The sequence below is a fragment of the Spea bombifrons genome, chromosome 6 (genome assembly GCF_027358695.1).
Source record: "Spea bombifrons isolate aSpeBom1 chromosome 6, aSpeBom1.2.pri, whole genome shotgun sequence".
NCBI classification, from domain to species: domain Eukaryota; kingdom Metazoa; phylum Chordata; class Amphibia; order Anura; family Pelobatidae; genus Spea; species Spea bombifrons.
This window is the reverse complement of record NC_071092.1, coordinates 5,609,345-5,630,636: the sequence shown is the minus strand read 5'-3', so window position 1 is coordinate 5,630,636 and position 21,292 is coordinate 5,609,345. Positions and strand designations below refer to the sequence as shown.

At 41.8% G+C, this 21,292-nt stretch overlaps 1 protein-coding gene across 1 annotated transcript; it reads left to right on the top strand.

Moving 5' to 3' along the window:
* Nucleotides 1-543: 543 nt before the first annotated feature.
* Nucleotides 544-20,973, top strand: PRRT3 (proline rich transmembrane protein 3). The gene is made up of 4 exons (XM_053469674.1): nt 544-832; nt 10,341-11,900; nt 12,017-12,154; nt 18,630-20,973. Exons 2-4 carry the CDS (start codon nt 10,418-10,420, stop codon nt 20,669-20,671), a joined length of 3,663 nt encoding a protein of 1,220 aa, XP_053325649.1. The 5' UTR covers nt 544-832; nt 10,341-10,417; the 3' UTR covers nt 20,672-20,973.
* Nucleotides 20,974-21,292: the final 319 nt, after the last annotated feature.

The window sequence follows — 21,292 nt, the reverse complement described above, 5'->3', positions numbered from 1 at the left end:
AGATTCTAACACACGTAAACAAACGATCTCGGCTAGCAAACTAGTTTTGCGGATTTTGTGAATATTTTCCTCAATATTGGAGAAAAGCTCTTACCGAAACCCCCGATGATAAGAGACCTGACTGATTTTATATCGATGACTATACCAAATGTTGCTATTTTTTATTTTCCTAAAGATGACACGTTATGCCTTGTTTAGCCGTTGTACAGCGCCGCGGAATATGACGGGGCTATATTAATCAATAAATAATAATAATAATAAAAAATATATATTTATCAGCCATCAATTTCTAACCATACCAGCTTTGGAATTCTATAAAAAATATCTCTTTCTGTTTTATCTAATAGACATTTTTTAAAAAAATATATATATATAGCCTTTTCTCTTCGCGCACAAACAGTCTATATGTTTTTATTTGTCTGTTGCCAGAAATTGCTTTTTTTTTTCTCCCCCTGCTTCCTGGCGTGGAAGTAGCCGGGGTTAGAAAGCGGCTGAGCAGGAACGAGGCGGCCCTTCTCGTTTTTTTTTTTTTTTTTCTTTCTCGCTGATTTGGAGGAGTAACCACTCGCTTTATTATGTTGGGTGCAGATTGCCGAGAGCTCAGCGAAAGGAAGAGAGCGGAAAAAAAGGCACACGCAGCGTACATGGAGAGACGGCGGAAAGCCACATAGAAAAAGGAAATTCCTCGCCGTTCATGTTCGGCCCCCCGGGGGGATATTACATCTGTTCACCTTGTTCCAGAAAACCGAACGAGAGCAGCGGTGTTTAGTCGCAGTCTAGAGGAGCGTACATCGGACTTAACGCGGGGACCCATGACAGAGCGCAGCAGATGGTAAGAATGATTTGTCGCCTTCATGGCTGTAGAGAATGGGGCGAGCGCGTCTGTCTCCAGGAGCTTACAGTCTAATTGTGCATCAGAGGGATATCGTAGAGCAGAAGTCGGGATACGGGGGACATCAACAGGTTGCGTTCACAGGAATCGCCATCAAAGGATTACTGTTAAAGCCGAACGCGTGGAATCCGGGTCATTTTAACCTGTTGCTCACCTCTGAGTAAGTAGCAGCAAATACTCGCAGGTGATACTAACATAAAGGCAGGTGAGGCAGCTGCTTAGCACCTTTTATTCATTTACAAGGACCCCCAATAATTCATTGGGACCCCTATAGCTGAATGATAGAGACCTTTCATTGAAAGAAAATGATTTACCGCACTATAAACCCGTTTTATTTATAATTATTATATTATTTATACTATTTACACCTTATCCTTATTATTTAATAATCTGAATATACATACTATATACGTATTATTTAGTAATGTGAATGCACACATACTATATACTTTAATAATGAATGATATACTGCATCCTTATTCTTTTATAATGTTATTACACACATACTATATACTTATTATTGAGTAATGTGAATACAGATACTCTATACTCATTTAATAATGTGGATACAGATACTGTATCCGTATTCTTTTATAATATGAATACACGCATACTTTATCCTTATTATGTAATAATGTGAATACATATACTGTATCCTTATTATTCCATAATGTGAATACAGATAATGTATCCTTATTATTTAATAATATTAACACACATACTATATCCTTATTATGTAATACTGTGAATACATATACTGTATCCTTATTATTTTATAATGTGAGTACACAGATACTGTATCCTTATGCTTTTTAATGTCATGCACATATTGAATCCTTATTCAGCTTATATTTAAATCTATTACTTAGAGATGCCCCCTATAAACTATTTCACTTAGTGCACCTAAATTGTGCATTAGTTACAGTATTTCACGGCGGCCATCGGTAAGGATCCGGCTCATATCATGCACTATCGATGTATTTCTACTTCTGTCTGAAAGGTTTGGCTGTTTGCCTACATCGTGGAAGTTGTTTCTAACATTTAACCAAAGCCGCTTATCTTGATAAGGCATTGAAAAGATCACGGCTGCCTCTTTTTTTTCCTGTTGCCAAGGTATTAAGGGGATGATAATATCGCGTTTCCGGATTTAAGACCGCACGGCCCTCGTTCTATCATTACGTTTTTGAATACCGGTGACCAAAGTCTTTATTTTAATGTAAAAAAGAGCAGAACCAATCGCTTTTATGATGAGAAGTCCTGTGGGTTCCAGGAAGGGTGATGGTGGCTTCACCCCAGATGTCTTCTCATCATTCATAAATATATGTATCTTTTTAATGAATGTATTTTTGAGCTTGGTTCTAGTCTTTTCTGGCTTCACGAAACCTGTTGGTTCCAGCGACATGCTTCACACGACACGTTTCAATAAACGATAACCCATTCTGGAGCTCAAAGGTTTCCGGCGACGGCCTGTTTACAAAGTCATCTTCTGGAAAATGTCCTTGATCAAAGCCATGTGCATCAAGCTTGGGGTAATTAAATTGCCTTGTGTGCTAGCAATCAAATCCAATTAATGTCAGCGTGAGAAGGCTGTTACTGCCCAGCAAGCAGTTGTCTGTTGATATTATTTGTAGATCGGGATGCGAGCTGCCATTTTAATGGGGGTTATTTCAGCCTGGGGAGATTTTCAGTGAAAAGCCCGGAAAAAAATGGCTTTCCAGAAGCTTCTCTATAAAGATGATGGCACAGCAACCCGAGGGGGGCGTTAAATTATAGGAAGAAAAAAGTCAGTCCATTGAAAATGACCATTCATGTTACTTTAATGGTCCAGCAGGCTCGGCGTAATCATAGTCATAGACCAGGCCAATGCTTACGGCTCCATGCTGTAAGGGCCGTGCAAATTATGAAAGTAGTTGGGATTTTACCGGGGGTCTTGGGCGTCCCTGGATATATTTGCTTGGGGGTGTAAGGAATTTTGCATGTTTCTTATAGTTTGACCGCTAAGAGGACCTTAGTGTTTGTACTGGTTTTTGATACGTGCATCTAATCTTTCTTTGTATTTAAACCATATCCATTATTCTTATCTGTGAAGTTCCATCACCGAGCAGCTGTGGAATCCTCCCGACTGCTCAATTACACCCCCCTTGGTGTATTCCAGAATTTTAGAGATGGGCAGGGATAGACAAAGAGTCCGTAAATGGACACCAGTGTCCGTGGCAAAGATTGTGGGGATTCATTGAAAAAAAATCATTAAAATGTCCACCATGAGCCATGTTGGTGGACATGGGGGGTATACTTTCTGGAAGATGGTTCCAACGTACTAAAAGCCCAGGTTCTGGACTGGAAGGAGCTTAGCATTTATGTTATCTGGAGCGTAGAGGCCATGCGTACTTTTTCCTGCCCTCAAAATCTTTTGGCTGTTGAGCTCAGAATTAAGTTATTTTTAGCTCTGACTCAACTTGGCAGAAGAACCTCGTGAGGTTTTGTTGGCACCAAGCACTTGTGTGGAGTGGAGTTGAGACATCACTTAAGACATTGCTAGTACTTGGTACTTGGTAGAGATGAGAACAACCAGTGAAACTTTGAGTGGTCCTCAGAAGACCCATCTTCTCGTTCCCCTCCTGTATATGGAGGGTATTAGGCATCAGCTTTTAACACTCTTGGTTTTGAGGTCTCCATTAACATGTTGAGAGTAACTCGTACTGATTGCATCCTAATTGGCTCATTAACAAACATACTCTGGATATCCTCTCTATTGTCTCAATAATGGTGGCTGTTGGAGACATCTCACATGGAGCTGGTGGGATGGTGGTGGGGTTAAAAGAAAAACAGACCTGACTGGGTAGGGCATTATCATAACCGGGGTTGGCTAATATTTAGCAACGTCTGCTTTGTCCAGCTATTGGACTTTGTCCAAAAGAGAATCTATTCAAGTGCCTTAATCAGATATCTCTGGGACCGGCTCGAGAGGGCCACGGGAGCCACCCTAAGTATTATGATTCAGTCTTTTAGCCTTCGGTGCCCAAATGCTTTCTATAACCAACTGGCATTATTAATAAGGACCTCTGGAATTTAAAGAGGGGTAATATCATCCAGTGATTAATCCAGGCAACAGCTCCAGCTCTTCAATGGTTGAGATACAGCAGGTCATCAACAGCTGAAGAAGCCACCGGCGTGGGGTCACCTGTCAGCGCTTCAAGCTCCATCCAACCATCACTCATTCCTAATGGATGATTTACCATGTTGATGTTTAAGGCACATTCCGCGCGCATGTTCTTCTGTTCCCTGCTAGCCCGGTGGAAGCGGGGATCTGCCGGCGCGTGAATACACGGCGCTTACCCCAATAAACATTCCAGCTTTTGTCTACCTCTGTGCCCATTCATGTCTAAGCCTGATCTGAGAAAAGGATTGAAGTCTGACAGCCACTTGAGCCTGACTTTGATACTCGGGGCAGGAGTCTTTTTTTGTGCAATTAACCGAATCATCGTCCAGGCCTCCCGCGCTGCACACCTGTGCGCAAGTAGAAACAAAATAATGCTCCAGATACGTGACTCCCTAATGATAATACCCAGAAAGAGATTTATTTTGGTTTACAAAGACCAGAATCAGCAGTACGAGGTGTTACAGAGGCTCAGTGTATTAAATGGGATTTTGTTATCAGATTATTATTTGTTGATTTATATAGCGGCATCATATTCAGCAGCGCTGTACAATGGGTATACAGGGCATACTGTAATAAGTCGCATATAACATAGCGAGAGATAAGGAGGTCCCTGCTCAAAGAGCTTACAATCTAGAAGATCATTAAATGAATCCGGTTCGTGATACATAGAAGCTGCCGGCAGATCGGCCCCCGTCGGCCCCCCGTCTAGTCGCCCGTTTCTCCTGCTGTAACAACTCAAACGTTAATCGGTCGCTGGTCTCGTCTTAGATTCCGGAGCCGTATGGCTGGCGTCGTTTGGGCACACGCTGGGCTCATGTCCCGGACGGGTTGTGGACGGACTCCTTTCCGTGTCTTCTGTTTATACAGGGCTCTGTTTGCTGTAATTAAGACGTGTATTTTAATAACATACAGACAACGCAGGGTGTCGGGAAAATGACTAATAATGGCCCAGACAGGGTGGGGGCCGCGATCACACACCCTGGCCGCACTCTCTCATGCGATATTTAATTAATTGCACGCCCAGCTGCTTCTTAAACAATGACGAGGACATTAAATGTTTATCGTCAGCTGTTATTATATTTGCTGTGATCGTGGATTTCGTACATATCCGCAAAAAGGCGATTCCTATGGAACATCCTGTCGATACCTCCCATGTGTCCCTTTTTTTGTGGGACAGTCCCGATTTTTGGGCACTGTCACTCTGCCCCCCCCCCCAGCTGCTCCACTGACCACCTTTTTCTCTAAAGTAAATAGACCTCACCACGCTCTGGAGCTGAGCGCCGCAAGGAGGGTCTTTGGGTAAAATGGATGGGTGGTCCTAGCCCACCCCCTCTTGCATCTGGACCCACCCCTTCCAGCCTCATCCTGATTTGGACACCGGTAATGTTGGGGGGTATGGGTCGCTTTTTTGTACAGAACATAATGGGGGCTAAAAACATACTATTCAGCTTGAGAAATGCAGGATATCGGACGACACTGATCTAGAACAAGGGACTGTGCCTGCAAATCCAGGTCAGTTTGCACATATGTGCTGAGCTCATATATATTCTTATACAGAACGCTGTTTTAATTTTAGTAAATACATCTGTTTAATAGAACATGCGGTCTCTGTCCTTTAAAGGCTCCCAGATATTTTTAGTGTGAGTGTGAGTGAGTGAGTGTGAGTGTGCGCGCGCACTTAATGCACCCCAAAAATCTTATGGGTAAACCCACATTAAACCTGTTCTTCATACCCCTGCCGCGCTCGTCAAACGGTGTCAGTTCTATGGCAATTAGCTGGGTGATGGCACCGAGACAAACCATTAATCCCAGTATGATTCAACGCTGGGATTACACGGCATTTCATTCTAATAAAGTCAGCACCCCGGCATTCCAGAGCCGCTCGTAAATTCACCAGGAATTCTCGCTTCTGTCAGTTTTTTCCTCTAGGTTTTGGCCGATTTTATGTTTTAAATTATTATTATTATTCATCCTTTTTCCCTGCATTCATTCTAATCCATGACGCGGAAAGGGTTAAACCTTAAGGACCACTCCGCAGTGCAAGACGCGGCTCATCCGGCTCGGAGCGGCATCCGTGAAAGCGCATGTTTGGAGCTGCGCCGTTTATCTTACCAGCGTGGGTCGTTATTATCATTTATGGATTTATATAGCGCCACCATATTCCGTAGCGCTGTACAATGGGATCGTTACAGTGTTGCTGATTGTGTATAACGGGACGTATTCATGCAATTAGCAGCCTGTATATGTCTTCCCGTCGCAGCGCATTTTTTTTTACCGGTATTTAAATCCGACATCTGCCCGTTTTAGGCTATTTTGGGGGTTTTAGCAGCTTTCAGCTAGACGGCCGGCGGTCGCCTGTTAAAATCCCAGCTTTGGCGAGACGAGAGAGAGAGAAAGAGAGAGAGAGAGCTGCAGGCGGCCTCCCCTCGCTGGCCATATTAAGTGTGACTGCATCAGCTCAGCCTCACGCTCAGCCTCACACTCCGAGGCGGCTGCCTCTGCGGACGTCGCGATGCTGCAGAGCCCCGATCGCCCCGACCGTCTCAAGGTGAGCTCCCCCATCACAGCCCGATGGAGGCCAGCGACTTGCATTTAAAAAATGAAAGGGGAACCCCCCCCCCCCCCCCCCCCCCCCCGGCAAGCATTCCGCTTTTAAAACCCTACGTGCCTCCGGGAAAATTGTGTGCATGCTGATTTTAACCCCTGCCTTGCTGGTGGTAATAGCCTCGTGCCTTTTAACAGGGCATCTGTCGCTAGAGGGTCTGCCATTTTAACCCTGAATCGCCTAAATAATAACAACGTGTGGTTTGTGTTGGTGTTTTACAATGTTTTTGTTTTTTTGCTGAAAATCCGGTAAAATGGTCGTCATTTTAGATTGTTTTGATGGGCAGATTAATGGCAAGATGACGAAGAGAAGGGGATGAAGTCTGTCTAGTGTAGGGTTAATAAGTTTACCGATTTTTAACCCCAGTGATGCAAAATCAGAAAGGGTCCCCTGCAACTGGCAGTGATGCATGCGGTGAATTAATTGGAAGGATACAGAAATGCTTTGGTGGAAATGTGTGATTGCAGCATTCTGTAACAGAGCTATCGAGTCAGCTTTGTAATGACAAATATAATGGGGGAGATCATCATCATTATTATTATTATTACTATTATTAATAATATTATTTATATAGCGCCAACAATTTCTGCAGCGCTTCTTACTGTCCCTGCGTTCAAAGGGTCTGACAGAACCAGAAGTTACCGAGTAAGACGACCCGAGACATTATGTATAGAGGACCCGGCGTGCACGCTTACACTCTTGCGGTGTATTTTATTGGAGCCGGCAGTGCCCATTGCTGCCGACGGAATCCATGAGCTTCTCAACAATTCATGTCATGTAGAACCCCGCACGACGTTAGGATCGTCAGGATAATCACCATGTGTTCCACGTTACTGCAGCGTGGATCAAGGTATCGCTGGAATAGATCAAGGTGACCGCTTCGCTTTGGGCTGCTGTGTCGCTGAACACGCGCTCTCTACGGGCGGCACGTGTGATATCCACGTTATCTCACCTCATCATCTCTATAGTGCCTTCCAAACACAATATTATCGCGGGTACGTGTAACAGATTGTGCTGAAGACACCGAGGAAGGAAAGTCAAAGAACTCATTACCAAAGACAAACCCGACGCGCTCCACAGCGCCCCTAGTGGACAGGGTAGCTAGATAGTCAGCTCCTTTGAGCCGGGCCCTCCTCACCTGTTGTTTCTGTAAGTCCAATTGTTACATACTACTTATTATGTCCTGTCTAGCCATTGTACAGCGCTATGGAATATGAAGGCGCTATATAAAACAATAAATAATAATAATACAGTGATAATAAATTATTGATTCTAGGAAGTGACATCATACGGTGATCACGATCTCGGCACCCTGTCCTTTTAGTATTTAATTCATATATATATATATAACAGTGAGTACGGCATAAAGATAGGACGGTTTTCATTTGCCCGCCTGTATTTCTGCCGTGTCAGCGATTCCTTTCACGCTAGAATGGATTTAGAGTTTATTAGGGACATGTTTCCCTTAAAAAGGAAGAAACGGGTACTTTAACTCAATAATTTAATAGGTTATTTTGTATCGATATAAAATAACCAAAGAGTTTCCACCGTTCTTCATAAAGTTGTTACAAAGTGTTTTATTCCAATTAATATTTGCCTAGGGGGAAAAAAATAAACAATTATACTGAACTTGTTTGGGTTTCTAAAAAGGGGTTAATCTCTCGGCGACATGTCAAGAGCTGTCCGTTGGGATCGTTGTCATTGTGAAGAAGGGGAGGCCATGTGGGCGAAAACATGGAATTCACTCCTCTTCTATTGATGAGGAGACAATGAGGTCCTTTATCCCTGGAAGCCGCTGTTTCAAACAGCCACAATTTGGGTTAAAAAAACAAAATGAGAGGAGACAGACTTCATGGAGTTAGCTGCAGCTGCGGCCCCCGTAACTGTAAGTGAAATCTAATTTCTAACATCAGGTCTCTAGCTTTGTAGATCACATTGAGACAGTTTAATTTACTAAACAATGGGAAATTGGACTGAAAAAGATATTTGGAGCCTCTTAATTAGAAAGGGAGGATCTGCCGGCTAACAACAAGAGTCTAACGCCCTTCGCTTGCAGCTATCGTCATCGCTACTAATTATGGGCATTTCAATATGTTGAAAAAAAAATTGATTTTATGGGTTTATTGAGCATTTTCTTATTTATTATTTGATGTTTTTGGTTTGTTTGCAAGCCTCATTTCTCCCTGGAGATCATTCTAGGTTTTCAGGGTTAACCAAGGAATATTTACGGAAATTCTCCAGAACTTTTTGAGAAATCATTAATGTCCTGACAATTTATAATGTTTTGTGCATCCCCATAAAAGCCAATGAAAGCATTCCGTCTGATCAAGAGACCTCAGAGGTCCAGGAAAGCTTATTTAACTTCACATCTTTTTATATGTTCCAATAAAAGGGATTGTCTTCGACTGAAGACTCCATGTTCCGTTGAATCAATACATCTGCATTTACATAGAAGCCAAAAAATGTTCACATGGAATTGTTATATTTTCCGTCCAGCTGAAGCAGGGTTTTTTTTTTGTTTGGGATCACAATTCCCAGAAGCCGAAGAGGACGTAACCTAAACACTCCTGAGCGTTCTCAGACACTCCGCGCTGATACACGTGAACACAAATACAGATCCTTTCAAGTCTTATCTATTGAGTGCTGTGTCCGCTTGCCAGGACCAAAACCAGACTAGTCTCTTCGAAAATCATCAATCTCTCAGCAGTTTTTGGGACCTTATGTTTGGAAATAGTTATCTGTTTTTGTTATAATGTTACATCACATTCTAAGGAATGTGACCTTGAGAGACCTTGGAAGCAAACAATACCCTATATCTAACTGAGAAGAGCCGGTAACCCAAAACAGCGAGCTGATCTAATTTATTCCAAAACAAAACAGGAAAACTTAAATGCTGGGAGATAAAGTTAAGAACTGGGATAAAATAAGGACATTTTACCATTACGCCTACAGAGTATGTCTTATAAGCCGGACGAAGGCCTAGCTCTGTGATATTGTTACCAGACTTCAGTTACGAGTATTTTTCCTATTTTGTAAGTAAGGATGAGATGACTCCAACCTACTGTTGGACTTCTGTAGCCATTATTCTGGACCATCTTTTTTGGGAGTGATGGGAGATTTAGGTCAATGTGTTTAAAAAGGGTGGAATCTACAACCCAACTGGTTTCATATCAGGCAGAAAGTTCGGCTTTTACAACCTGATAAATATACTCTTCATTGAGTTTAAGCAAAGCCACCATAAATTCAGCTTAAGGGGTCAGGAAGCCAGAAGCGAACCCGGCAGAGCTGAACCCTGCAGTTGTAGCTATGGTAGGAATCCTGTTCGGGTCAAACTGTATTATTCTTATTAGCTTCACTCTGATGCAGATAAATCAGCCCTGAAATAGGGATTTAACCCCTTAATGACAAAGCCTGTACATGTACAGGCTCAAAATGCATTGTTTTCAATGGGTGTAGGGACCGCCCATTGTTCTTAAGGGGTTAATGTTACAATTTTATCTGTTTCTTAGTAACCCCCCACCTTGTAACAATGTTCACCAAAAGAAATAGTCGCCTGGAAAAAAAGGAGAATAAATAATGTTTTATTTTCTAACAAACCTTCGAGGAACTTGTTGAGTGTTGATATCCTCATTGCTCTCTATTTTTAGTAATTTCTTTTTGTTTTTTTGGTGTTTTTTTTACAGGTTTCCTTTGCACTCGTACAGCTCTGTCTCAGCCCGACAGATAAATGAAGTAGCCCTTTCTACATAAAGGACAGATCATGGCCCAATCTATGCTATTGCACCTATGGGTGTTCTTGGCCACGTTGGCAGTAAGCAAGCCTTCTACGACAGTGTCTTACGTTGACTATGTCACGAATGAAAAACTGATTCAAGGGCTTGCAAAGGACTTTTCAAAAAAGAACCACTCCGAGGAGGAGGAAGGTTTAGGAATCCAAAAACTGGAGGAGCCAAAGGTTTCCTCACTAGAGGAAGGAAACGTGGAGGATTTATTACATACCAAACCACCTTCAGAAAAAAATGGCAATTTCCAAATAACAGCTGCGTTCATACCAGGTCGGAAGCCAGTACAAAATGCGGAGACGTACTTGGATAGTAAATCTGACACATTTCCAAATAATAGAGACAAAACAGTGTTGGTTGTTAATAATAAAATGAGCCAAACTAGCTTCGAGACCATGGACCATACAAGCTCCGAGGAATCTTTAACCAGACATGATGATCGTAAGACTCCTTCTCGAGAATCCAAAAAGTTGGAACATAACCTGAAGGGCAAGAGTTCGATCTTTTTTTCAAATGAGGACGAAGGAACCAGAATGAAACCCATTGAGATGCTACCCAAGCCGTTGCCGATGGGAAATCATGTTGAACCTGAAAACGACAGGACAACACACATTTTAAGCACTGTTAGCCCAACGGTCTCCACCATAGCCCTAGTTGCTAGAACACAACCATATGTCTTCACGGGGGAAGCTGGGCCTTTTACTCAAATACAAAAACTCCAGATAGACAGTGGCAGTGTTCAGGACAATGAAGCCTTATCAAAGAATTCCTTGGTTGTCCAAGCTGACAAAAACAGTTCCTCGCTACGTGGCTCTTCTGAAGCCCTGAGACAGATATCCGAAGGCAATTTCCTTGATGATAATTTAATCCCGAAGGTGCTTGGAGTTCAACCTTCAGAGAAATATCACGCAGCCTACAGGACCACAGAGAGCTACTCAGCCTTACAAGACACCAGACCACATGGCAATGAAGTAATATCAGCAGATGTGGATTTACGTCACTCAGATGATAACCTACATTATCAGAAGGATAGTAACTCCATCCCAGAGGAGTCCATGGCAGCAGAAAATGTAACAGGGGCACCAAACGTTTCTACTTTCCTACATAAACAAAAGGCAAATGGTCAGAAGACATTCCCCACTGGGATTTCCGTTCACTTTCTTCCGTCTGACCCATCTATCAAGCAAGAGCAACCAACGCTCCAGTCTTTCCCTAGCAAGACCAACCTTCCCTATGCTACCGTGGATCACACCAAGCATGTACCTTTAGAAGCAAAGTCGAGAACTCAGACAGAAAGAATGTCTCCTTCTCCAAATTTGCGGAAGTCTTTTTTGGTCAAGAACGGCGATGGTGACCTTGGTGGCTTTGACTCCCAACTCTCCGTAAAGACCATTCCTCAGGAGATATCTTCCCAGCAAGCTCATGAAACACCAACGCCAGCGATGCAAGTGTCTAGTAAAGGTCAGTATAGTATGCGATTATTACTATTAATTATTTTTAACCACTATCACATCGTTTTGGAATTCCATGGTTCCATTTTAAGTATTTGAGCCTATTTTTCTTTCTCACCTTGTCAGACCCTGATAAACTTCTAGACCCTGAAACAAGTCCAGTAGAATCAGACAATGGATTGACAATGACTCAGAGGAACCCAATATCTGACAAAGTGCCTCCAGAACTCATACCATCTACGACATTGAAGACCAGGCAGCAAGGTAAGACCCTATTTTAGTTTCTCCAAAACTCTATATCCTATAGTTTCTTTGGGGGAAAAAATGTGCTTGGGGATAATTATCCCCCAAAAGACAATTAGAACTTTTGTGTCCAATATAGTTCTGGAACATATATGCTTAGTATATGCAAAGACAATTTTCCACCGCCTATTATTATGTTGGTGTACAGAAAAGCCTCACGAGGAATAGACCAACCAAAAAAAATCAGACTGGGGTATAGCTGTTTGCCGTGAAAAGAAAGGAATACATACATTTTCCTATAAAAAGTATGTTTACATTTCATAGGTCCCCTGCCTAACGATGCGTGAAACTTTATGGCTGCAAGCGTATCGGCCAAAGCCAGCTCCACCTTAAAGATCCATCAATGTACATTTTTCATCCCCCATTAGTTATGTACTGAAAATGCCCTAAAATGAGACTGGAAAAAGTAACAAGAACCAGATGGATGGATAAAGTTGTCAGTGGGGGGATGGTGGCAGAAGTGGGATTAAGAACGTTAACCCTTTAAATTATTGCTGGTGTTAATCTGACAATGTACGTACAATGTGAATAATTACAGATTTCTAAGTAGGATTATAGAAGGAAAGTATAAATTCTGTTAAACCCGTCAATTATGGGCAAATAGGGATAAAATTAACAGCATGTTTTATATATTATGTAATGCGTCAGGGTTTGTCTTACAAAAACTGCTATTTTTATTAGATACATTTATGGAAAAGCCACATTGCAGAACTGTGTGGATGATGGCGCCAGACTACAAAACCTCTCAAAATATATATATTTTAAAGGCAATTCCCCCCCCCTGTAAAAAGTGTTAAATAGTAATTATTAGCAATTTTAACACAACATCTAATAATATAGCCCAATAGGATCAGAGAAAGTTTGCCAGACGTTACAGCGCGCCATAATAATTTATTACATTTCAATTTAATTTATTAATTTGTTAAAGTTTAGAAAAAGACAACTAATCAGAATGATGTGATATTGGTAAATTATTATGTTCAAAGGTCTTTGTAAATACAAAATAACAACAGCCAATCAGAGCGTGCAGTCAACTGCATTATTTACTAAAATTTTCTTAAAATCTCCATGCTCTGCGTTAGAAAAAAAGTTGATAAAAGACGAACTAATAAATTCCATATTTACTTGGAGACACTTAAAGTGAGAGATCCACTTTAAAAAACCCACCAATGACCATGCGCCAGATCAGCTTTGATATAAAATGTGGGATCAGGGTATTTTTTTTTCTATTTTCTTCTCTTCTTTTTTTTCAATAACACATTTCAGAAGTAAGAATCGTCCGACCCCCCCCCCTTCTTATCCTAAGAGAATTCTTTAAGATGTCAGACTTTGTTATAAAAAGAATTAAACTCCGTTTCCTGATCGCTGTCCCAGATCTCCTGTCTCCAGAGTGAAAAACCATGGAAAGTTAAAAACAGACAATTGAGCGAACACAGAAATACTTTGTTACTGTAGAAGCTGGGCAGGTGTTGGAGTCCACCGTCTGTTCTCTAGGAAGTGACTCACTAGGTCTGGATCGTGGTTCAGGGCTTGGGGGGGGGGGGATTGGAGGCGGCTACCAAAAACTAAAAAGGTCTGTGTATGAATATCTTTATAGCACCAAAGGACTGGATTCTTAATACTTATTATGGTCAAAACTCTTGGGTCTATTTACTATTTACTATTTACTTACTAAGTTGAGTGGTCAGGCAAGTTAAGGGTTAACTCGGCTGTAGTCGCATGCACTCACATGCTAACTCTAGCAAAACAACTTGCAGATGCACTAATGTGTAAGTTGTTTGGAACAGCAAGTGACTTTTATTTTTTTTAATTTTAATTTTTAATAATTCGATATTACTATATTTTAAGTTTTTGTGAGTTTCAGGCGAGGGCATTCAAATCGTGACCTCGCATGTCATCACCCGCAAATAATAAAAAAAAAGAAACAAAGTATCCTACAGCAACCCTGAAAAGATACCCCACAATATTGAGGTTAAGACTGGTGCTGACATGACCTGATTGGTAAATCCGTGCTCATCGGAGGAGATCCTGAGTGGTGCTGTATGCGCTTGTGGCCGGGGAAACTGGTCTGGGGCCCATGACTCAATCTCTGCCCATCGGCCTCCAATATTACCTTCAAGACTTTTAAAAGAGCCTCGACCAATTTGCATAGCAAAGCGATGATCACGGGGAGTCATTAGTCAGCTCCAGCTTTGAACATTGAAAGACTAATGTTGAGTAATGTTATTCCTCCCCACTCCACAACGCACCACCTGTTTTGATGACTACGGGGCCCCTTTTAGAATGTTGCACTTTTCCTGGAAAATGTATCTGTCTCTGTAGTATAAAAATAATCTAATTCAAAATTTCTTAGAATTAGGGTAAATTAAGGGATTTAGAAATTATACAAAATAGCACAGATTGGCCGGTTAAAATCATATATTTTTCTGTAGAAAGAAGGATAACTTTATTATTATTATTTGACATAATTTATTAACACATTAACTGCCGTTTATATATATATATATATATATATATATATATATATATATATATATATATATATACATATATATATATTAGGGCTTTAGAACCCTGGGACAGAAACATAGAATCTGCTGGCAGATCGGCCCTATTCGGCCCAATACAAAGCAGATTCTGAAATCTTGGATATCGGGTGACTTTATTACTATTTTTTTTTTTGTCTCCGTTAACCGGTTTCCTACCAGAATTCCTTGGTCTGGTAATATTAATTTGTCATTGCCTACCTAAATTTTAGTCTACGGCATCTTACCCTAAAAAGCATTCTTAGTTTAACCCCTTTTTGTATATAAATGCTTCTTTTTCCATCTTTTTGTCCCTATAAATTACTGTCACAATTATAAAAATAGTGAATTTCCACATTATAGAGTAATTTTTTTTTCGCTGTATTTCCAGATTTTCCTTTTTTTCTCATATTTCACGGTTCTTATAAACAATGTCTGCTTTTTCCATGACTCATCGGTTCGATAAAACGCTCCATATGTTTATTGGAATGATTTCTTGAACGATTGCCGCCGCCGGAGCCGGATTATGTCATCGTTACATGGAAAACAGCTTTATGAAAGTTATGAAATAAAAACAGAACCGCATTTGTTTTATGAATTATGTTATGAAATAAATTTCACTTAAAACAAACATTAACAATTTCATTTTAATACCAACAAAAAAAGGCTAAACAATAAGAGATATTATTTAATTTTTTTTTTAAATTGCCATAGAATGTTGCCGTGGCGTTTGATAATTCGGTGATATAAAATGTAATTTCTTATTTTACTTATTTATCGACAGCCGGAAAATGACAGATTTACAATATCTATAAATGGGCAGGGCCAGACCTGGAAATGGGCAGGGCCAGACCTGGAAATGGGAAGGGTCAAACCTGGAAATAGGCAGGGCCAGACCTGGAAATGGGAAAGGTCAGACCTGGAAATGGGAAGGGTCAGACCTCAAAGTGGGCAGGGTCATACCTGAAAATGGGCAGGACCAAGCCTGGAAATGATTAGGGCCAGGTAACTGGCCACCTCCCTGCTTTTAACCCTTACCTTGCGACATTGACGAGGGGCCATGTGAAAGCTACAATGGAGGCCAGGGCTGCCATAGCACAGACCTCCTTTTTTAACGGCTCCCTTGGCGAGTCAGGGAAGACCAGAGCATCTCCCAACCGGCCCAAGTGAGACAGTGGGGCAGTTATACAGGACAGCGGGGTAGTGCCCAGAAATTGGCACTGTTTTGTGAAACCTGGGGCTGTTGGGAGGTATGACACTTGTAAGGCTGTTGGGATCTTTGCTATTATGTTCTCTGCTAGGCTGTTTGGCATTTCGTGTCTGCTGCCTCTTGTCCATGCGCAGCTTCACAGCCTACAGTTCACATTCTGCGCATCCAAAGGGCCATTGTCACTTCACGGCCCGCCCCGCACACAACTCCCAAAACCCAGGGCGAGTTCGAACAAACTAGAATTCAAAGCAAAAAAAAAAAAAGAAGAAAACACAAAATAGTAAACGAAGGAAAAAGTAAAACAGAACGATGAGAATAGCTGTTCAGTTCTCCTCTTTGTTTTAGGGGAACGTCTTCTCGCCATCCCATGCACCCCAGAATTTTTGGCTTTAAAGCTATTTTATTGAATTAAAATTCTACACTCATCTGCGCACCGAAAACATTTTAAAAAATTCTAGTAAAATTAAAAAATATATATTCATGCCATATATATAGATATATATATATATATATATATATACTTATTATATTTAACAATATTTAAGCAAACTGTTCAGTTTTTTGCAACAATGTTGTTGTTTTTTAATGGTCCATTGATTAGTGAGAAGGTCGATTCGGATGGCCAATCACAGGTCTGCTTTTAAGTCTCAAATCTCTCAGCCAAACCCTGGTTACCCCCCCTCTGTAAACAGAGGATATTTTTTTTATTCGACTCCCATAAGGTTCTCATTGTGTTTTATTGTTCTGAAATCGCTCAGCGATGTTTATTGTTAATAAAAGCGGTTGTACGATTGGCAGACTAGTGATTTATTTTAGCCAGTGCCTTTTTTGTTGCCAGCTCGGTATTACAGAGGCTCCCATCATGCCACTGAGACGAACGCAGCTCCAAATATTCTCTGACATAAAAAAAATAACATTTTTATTTAAATGCTTCAGAAAAAAGGGACTAATATGATTAATATGCTTTATGCATAATATTGGGATCAGCTGAAATGTGTTTTTTTCCTTGTTATATTTTAATTTTTTAGGCATGTAATATTTATAGTTTCATATTTCATTTGACACACTGGCGCCCTCTGTGGTCATGTCTAGAACAACAGCGCAAAAATATTAGCAGTTTTTAGCAAGAACTATATTGCGAAATTCTTGAATTTATGGGGATTAGCTCTAATTTTCCATTGTTCTAAAAAGTTAATAAAACATAGTAATTGACTCCTATACAGAAAAATGAGCAAAAAGTGAAAAGCTGTATCTGTATCACTGTATCTGGGTGTCCATCAGTAGAAGCCTTTGTGCCTGAAGTCTAGGCTAGGTTAATATCATCGGCTTGGCTCTGTTATTAGAGTCGAGACATTAGCACAATCCATTCTATCGCCTAATTCCATCAACTCAGTTGTTGTTCTAGTTCGGCTTCTCTTCCGTGCAATAGAAACATTTAGTCTACATTAGGCTGGGCCACCCAAGTCAAATAGAAGAAAAGCAAACAACATGGAGATTTCTGCCAAATGCTTCCTTCTAAGGACTGTGATGATCAGACAGATCCCAAGTAAGTTTGGTATGAAAACCTCCCTGCAAAGTTCAGATGATACAATGTATTTCAGAATCTGCGGTGATGATGAACATGTCCCTCTACTTCCACATTGCGCAATAGGTAGATATATAGATACCCCACCGCTACTATCTGGACAAAGGGGGGATTAGGAGCCCAATCTGACACCAGATACGAATAAAAAGCCATAAACAGCTTTACCAACTTTAAAGTTAACCTTTGATATATGAGATAGGGGTACGGGGGTGATCGGTTACCCCACCAGAATTTATATGGGGCCTTCGCTCACCCGTATCCCACCACTAGTTCCATGTCAGTTCCTTCAAGGTTAATGATAAATAATATTTAAAACTGCATGATCTACTGATCCCACCTCCATATATTCTGTAAACAATTATGATCCAGCTGTTCACATGTGCCTAATCAAAAAGCTTTTGTGTTGTTTTCACGCTGCGTTTTACATTCAGAATTATGCATTCAGCCGTACGGTCCACCTACACAAACCTCACGCCCTCCCTTCCTTTAAACCTTTTAGCCGTAACAATATATTTGGCTTTTTTTTTTATTGACTTATTGATCACATGCTTCCGCTTTTTGTTCGTTGACCTTGATACAAGGCGTGAATGACCTCTATCACCCTGGTAACTTCATCTATCAGTGGTATACAGAGGGCTCCACGTCCTATTGAGTCGAGATTCCATTTGTGACTCCCCCCCCCCCCCCCGGCCATCCGCAATCTGCCCGTCCACCAGGGCCCTCGCTGTTTCATATCCCACGGCAGATACGGAGAAAACGAATTGCCTACGACTGCTCTTTGGTCTTTAGTCCCGTAACCATTTAAACGCTCAAAGATGTTAGTGTTACACAATTTACTAACGCGATAGCCAGCGACTCAAAATAAATATATACAGATCTAAATTTTTGGGTAGAAGAGGAAATTTCCCCTTAATAACCCAAAGAAAGAGACCAGTAACAGTTACTTATAGTCAGTTACAATATGGGGGAAAGTAGTGGACATGGCTAAAGCGTGTTTGTGCTTTGTGTGTAAACCCACCCAAAATGTCTTAAAATCAGGTGTACTTTTGTAAGATTTAGTCAATCATTACTATATAATATTATGCTGACGCTCACTCATTTATCGTCTTTTCCCAGGCAACGTTCCAGAAGAAAACACGCACCGGACGGACTTCATCGCCACCCCTCAAGCTGTTCCAAGCTCAACGAAAAGGGCCGGCCGTCGAGGTGAAATTAGAGTAACGACTCAAAGAGCTCTTCACAAATCTAAAATGCTAGACGTCCCGACCAGTCTTCCGTCCAAAAAGACGACTTCAGACGCAACGCTGTGCGCCAAGGCGGGGGGAGAGTGCGAATTCCTAGGATCCAACAAGACTCTTCTAACCTGGGATGACTTGCAACGGACCTTGAGTTTTGCCTGGGAAATGCACGTTTATGGGACAGCTGTTCTTTTTATTCTGTTATCTGTGGTGGCCCTGATCAACCTCATTGGGTCTCCCATTTTACGAGTTTCCTACCTGCCATATATCGTAACGTCCAATCTTCTCTTGTTTATCAGCGGGGTCCTTCGAGCTGTATTTTTTCTTATGGACCCTTATGGATCAAAGTCGAGGATTTCACAAGGTATTGCTTTGGTGCTCTACAACGTCACCTTCCCTCTCATGCTCTTTGCGTTCGCCACCCTGGTCCTGCTGGTTTTGAAGATGGCTCGTCTTCAGCTTTTGCCCCCAAATATCCAGAGTCTGGCTTTGCTTGCCGTGATTGGAGTCATTCACTTCATTGTCCTCCTGAGTGCAGACCTCCTGGCGCATTTACTTAATCCTTCAGTAAACGTTGTCTTACAGACGCTTTCCATCTCGTGGGGCGTATTTCTCATGGTGGGGAATTTTGTGGCTTATTTCCGAGTCAGAAGAAGCGGCAAAGACATTGTAAATGAGACTCAGAGGGTATCTCCGGCCTGCGAAGATATCGTTGTTGTGCAGACGGCGGGGAGGAACATTAAGTGTCTTTTCACATCGTCCAGGGTGCTGTTGGTCAGTAGTGTTTTTGGGCTGCTCTGTTGTGGGTTGCAGGTATATGCAGTACTCTGGATTTACGGATTATTTGGGAAGAAGGACGAGTTTTCGTGGTCCTGGTGGTTCTTACAGTTTTGGTTCCGCATATTCGAACTGGCGCTCTGCTTTTCCATGCTGTTCGTAGCCTCGCACAGCTTCTGTGTGCAGTGCGGTAGCAACGATCATACCTGTTGGTCCAAGATAATCAGTTATTTCTGCACCTACAAGAAAACGGAGGTCCCGGAGTATCCAAACAACTGCTACGACTGGACCAACAGTATCCAAGACAGAATCGTTAATAACAACATCAGTAAGAGCATCATCCGGAACCATCCAGAAAACGTTCCCTTGAGGATCGTCAAAGAGAGCAACGAAACAAAAAGTACGGTTTTCGGCTATGATAGTAGGTCGTCGTCTCCACTATTTAAACCTAAACCGGAGTCTTTCGGACCAAAGTCTCAAAATGTCACCATGGGACGTTCCCACACAAGCATTTGTTTTGAAAAGGAGTCTATGCTCTCCTTGACTGATTTGGAGTTCCGACCTCCATCTCCTATTAATTTGAGCAGGAGTATCGACGAAGCTTTGTTCAGGGAGCATCTGGTCAGAGACAGCATTTTTCTCGATTCAAGCCTCCAGTATCCTAACTACCTGATCAGACAAGACTCCTGTTCTTCGTTAAAGGAATGTTCTGCCTTGAACCAAACCGTGGACCCATTGATCTCCGCTGACTTGAAAATGAGAAGGAGCAGTAACCCCGACTTCACGTACAGCTTGGCGAGATGTAACTCGGGGACAGAGGTTGACACTCCAACCGAGAGCCTGCAGCAGAGCAAGGAGCTCCCACATGACGTACCGACGGAAGGGCTCGCGTCAGTGAGTTCCTTGGACAGTTTCTCTAAAGGGTCCCTCAAAATAAGCTGGAATCCCTGGCAGCATGGACTGTCCTCGGTGGAAAGCCTTCCGCTTGAAGATACGCCAGACGCCCAACTTTTAAAGCAAGACTCCCAACCCAGCATTGTTTCAAAGACCAGCAACCCAGAGAAGACGTTGGGCAAGAGGTTCATGGAAAGGAGCCAAACCACGGATTCTAATAGCATTGCCAGTGAAACCATCGAGCTGTAAAGACTAACCAGGCCATCGTAGAGAAGATGAGCAAGCACTTGTATCGAAAGGAAACCCGGCCAGACTTTTTTTAAGACATCCTGAAGGAAATGGTAACTCTAAGTAGTAAAATCGCCACAAAGTTGCCACAAAGACTCATCATCGCTTGTCCCCAAGTCAATAGTTATCTATGATAAGCACATCCAATCTGTATAAGTGGGCAGCTGATACATTTCCTTCTTTAGCCGTATTCTTTTTCTGTTTTCATACTTTAATTTCCTATGATGTCATTGCTTTGTGGGTCATAAAAGCAAAAAGAAAAATCCACTTTAAGACGTGTACGTTGCGCCGTATTCTTTGGCGTTGCGGAAAAAGCACTTAGCAATTTAATTGCATTGAACTTAATCCTCTAAAATGCTGAGCCCGAAACCTACAGGAATCACATTTCTGAATGCGGTACCTCGAGTAACGAGGTACGCGTCACGCAAGACACATACAATGGCCTCCTGTGTTTCCATGGCAACCCTTTGAGACCCAGTGCTTCGCTCCAAACCAAAAAACAAGCGAACATTTTTAGAAATTGGTTTATGACAATCAGGCGTGGATTGTGTACTGAAGCACACAGCGTAGATAACGTCAAGA

Coding starts and splice junctions, on each gene's coding strand:
- PRRT3 (XM_053469674.1), top strand. CDS start 10,418: ATGGCCCAATCTATGCTATTGCACCTATGGGTGTTCTTGGCCACGTTG. Junction 11,901..12,016: donor GATGCAAGTGTCTAGTAAAG/GTCAGTATAGTA, acceptor TCACCTTGTCAG/ACCCTGATAAACTTCTAGAC. Junction 12,155..18,629: donor ATTGAAGACCAGGCAGCAAG/GTAAGACCCTAT, acceptor GTCTTTTCCCAG/GCAACGTTCCAGAAGAAAAC.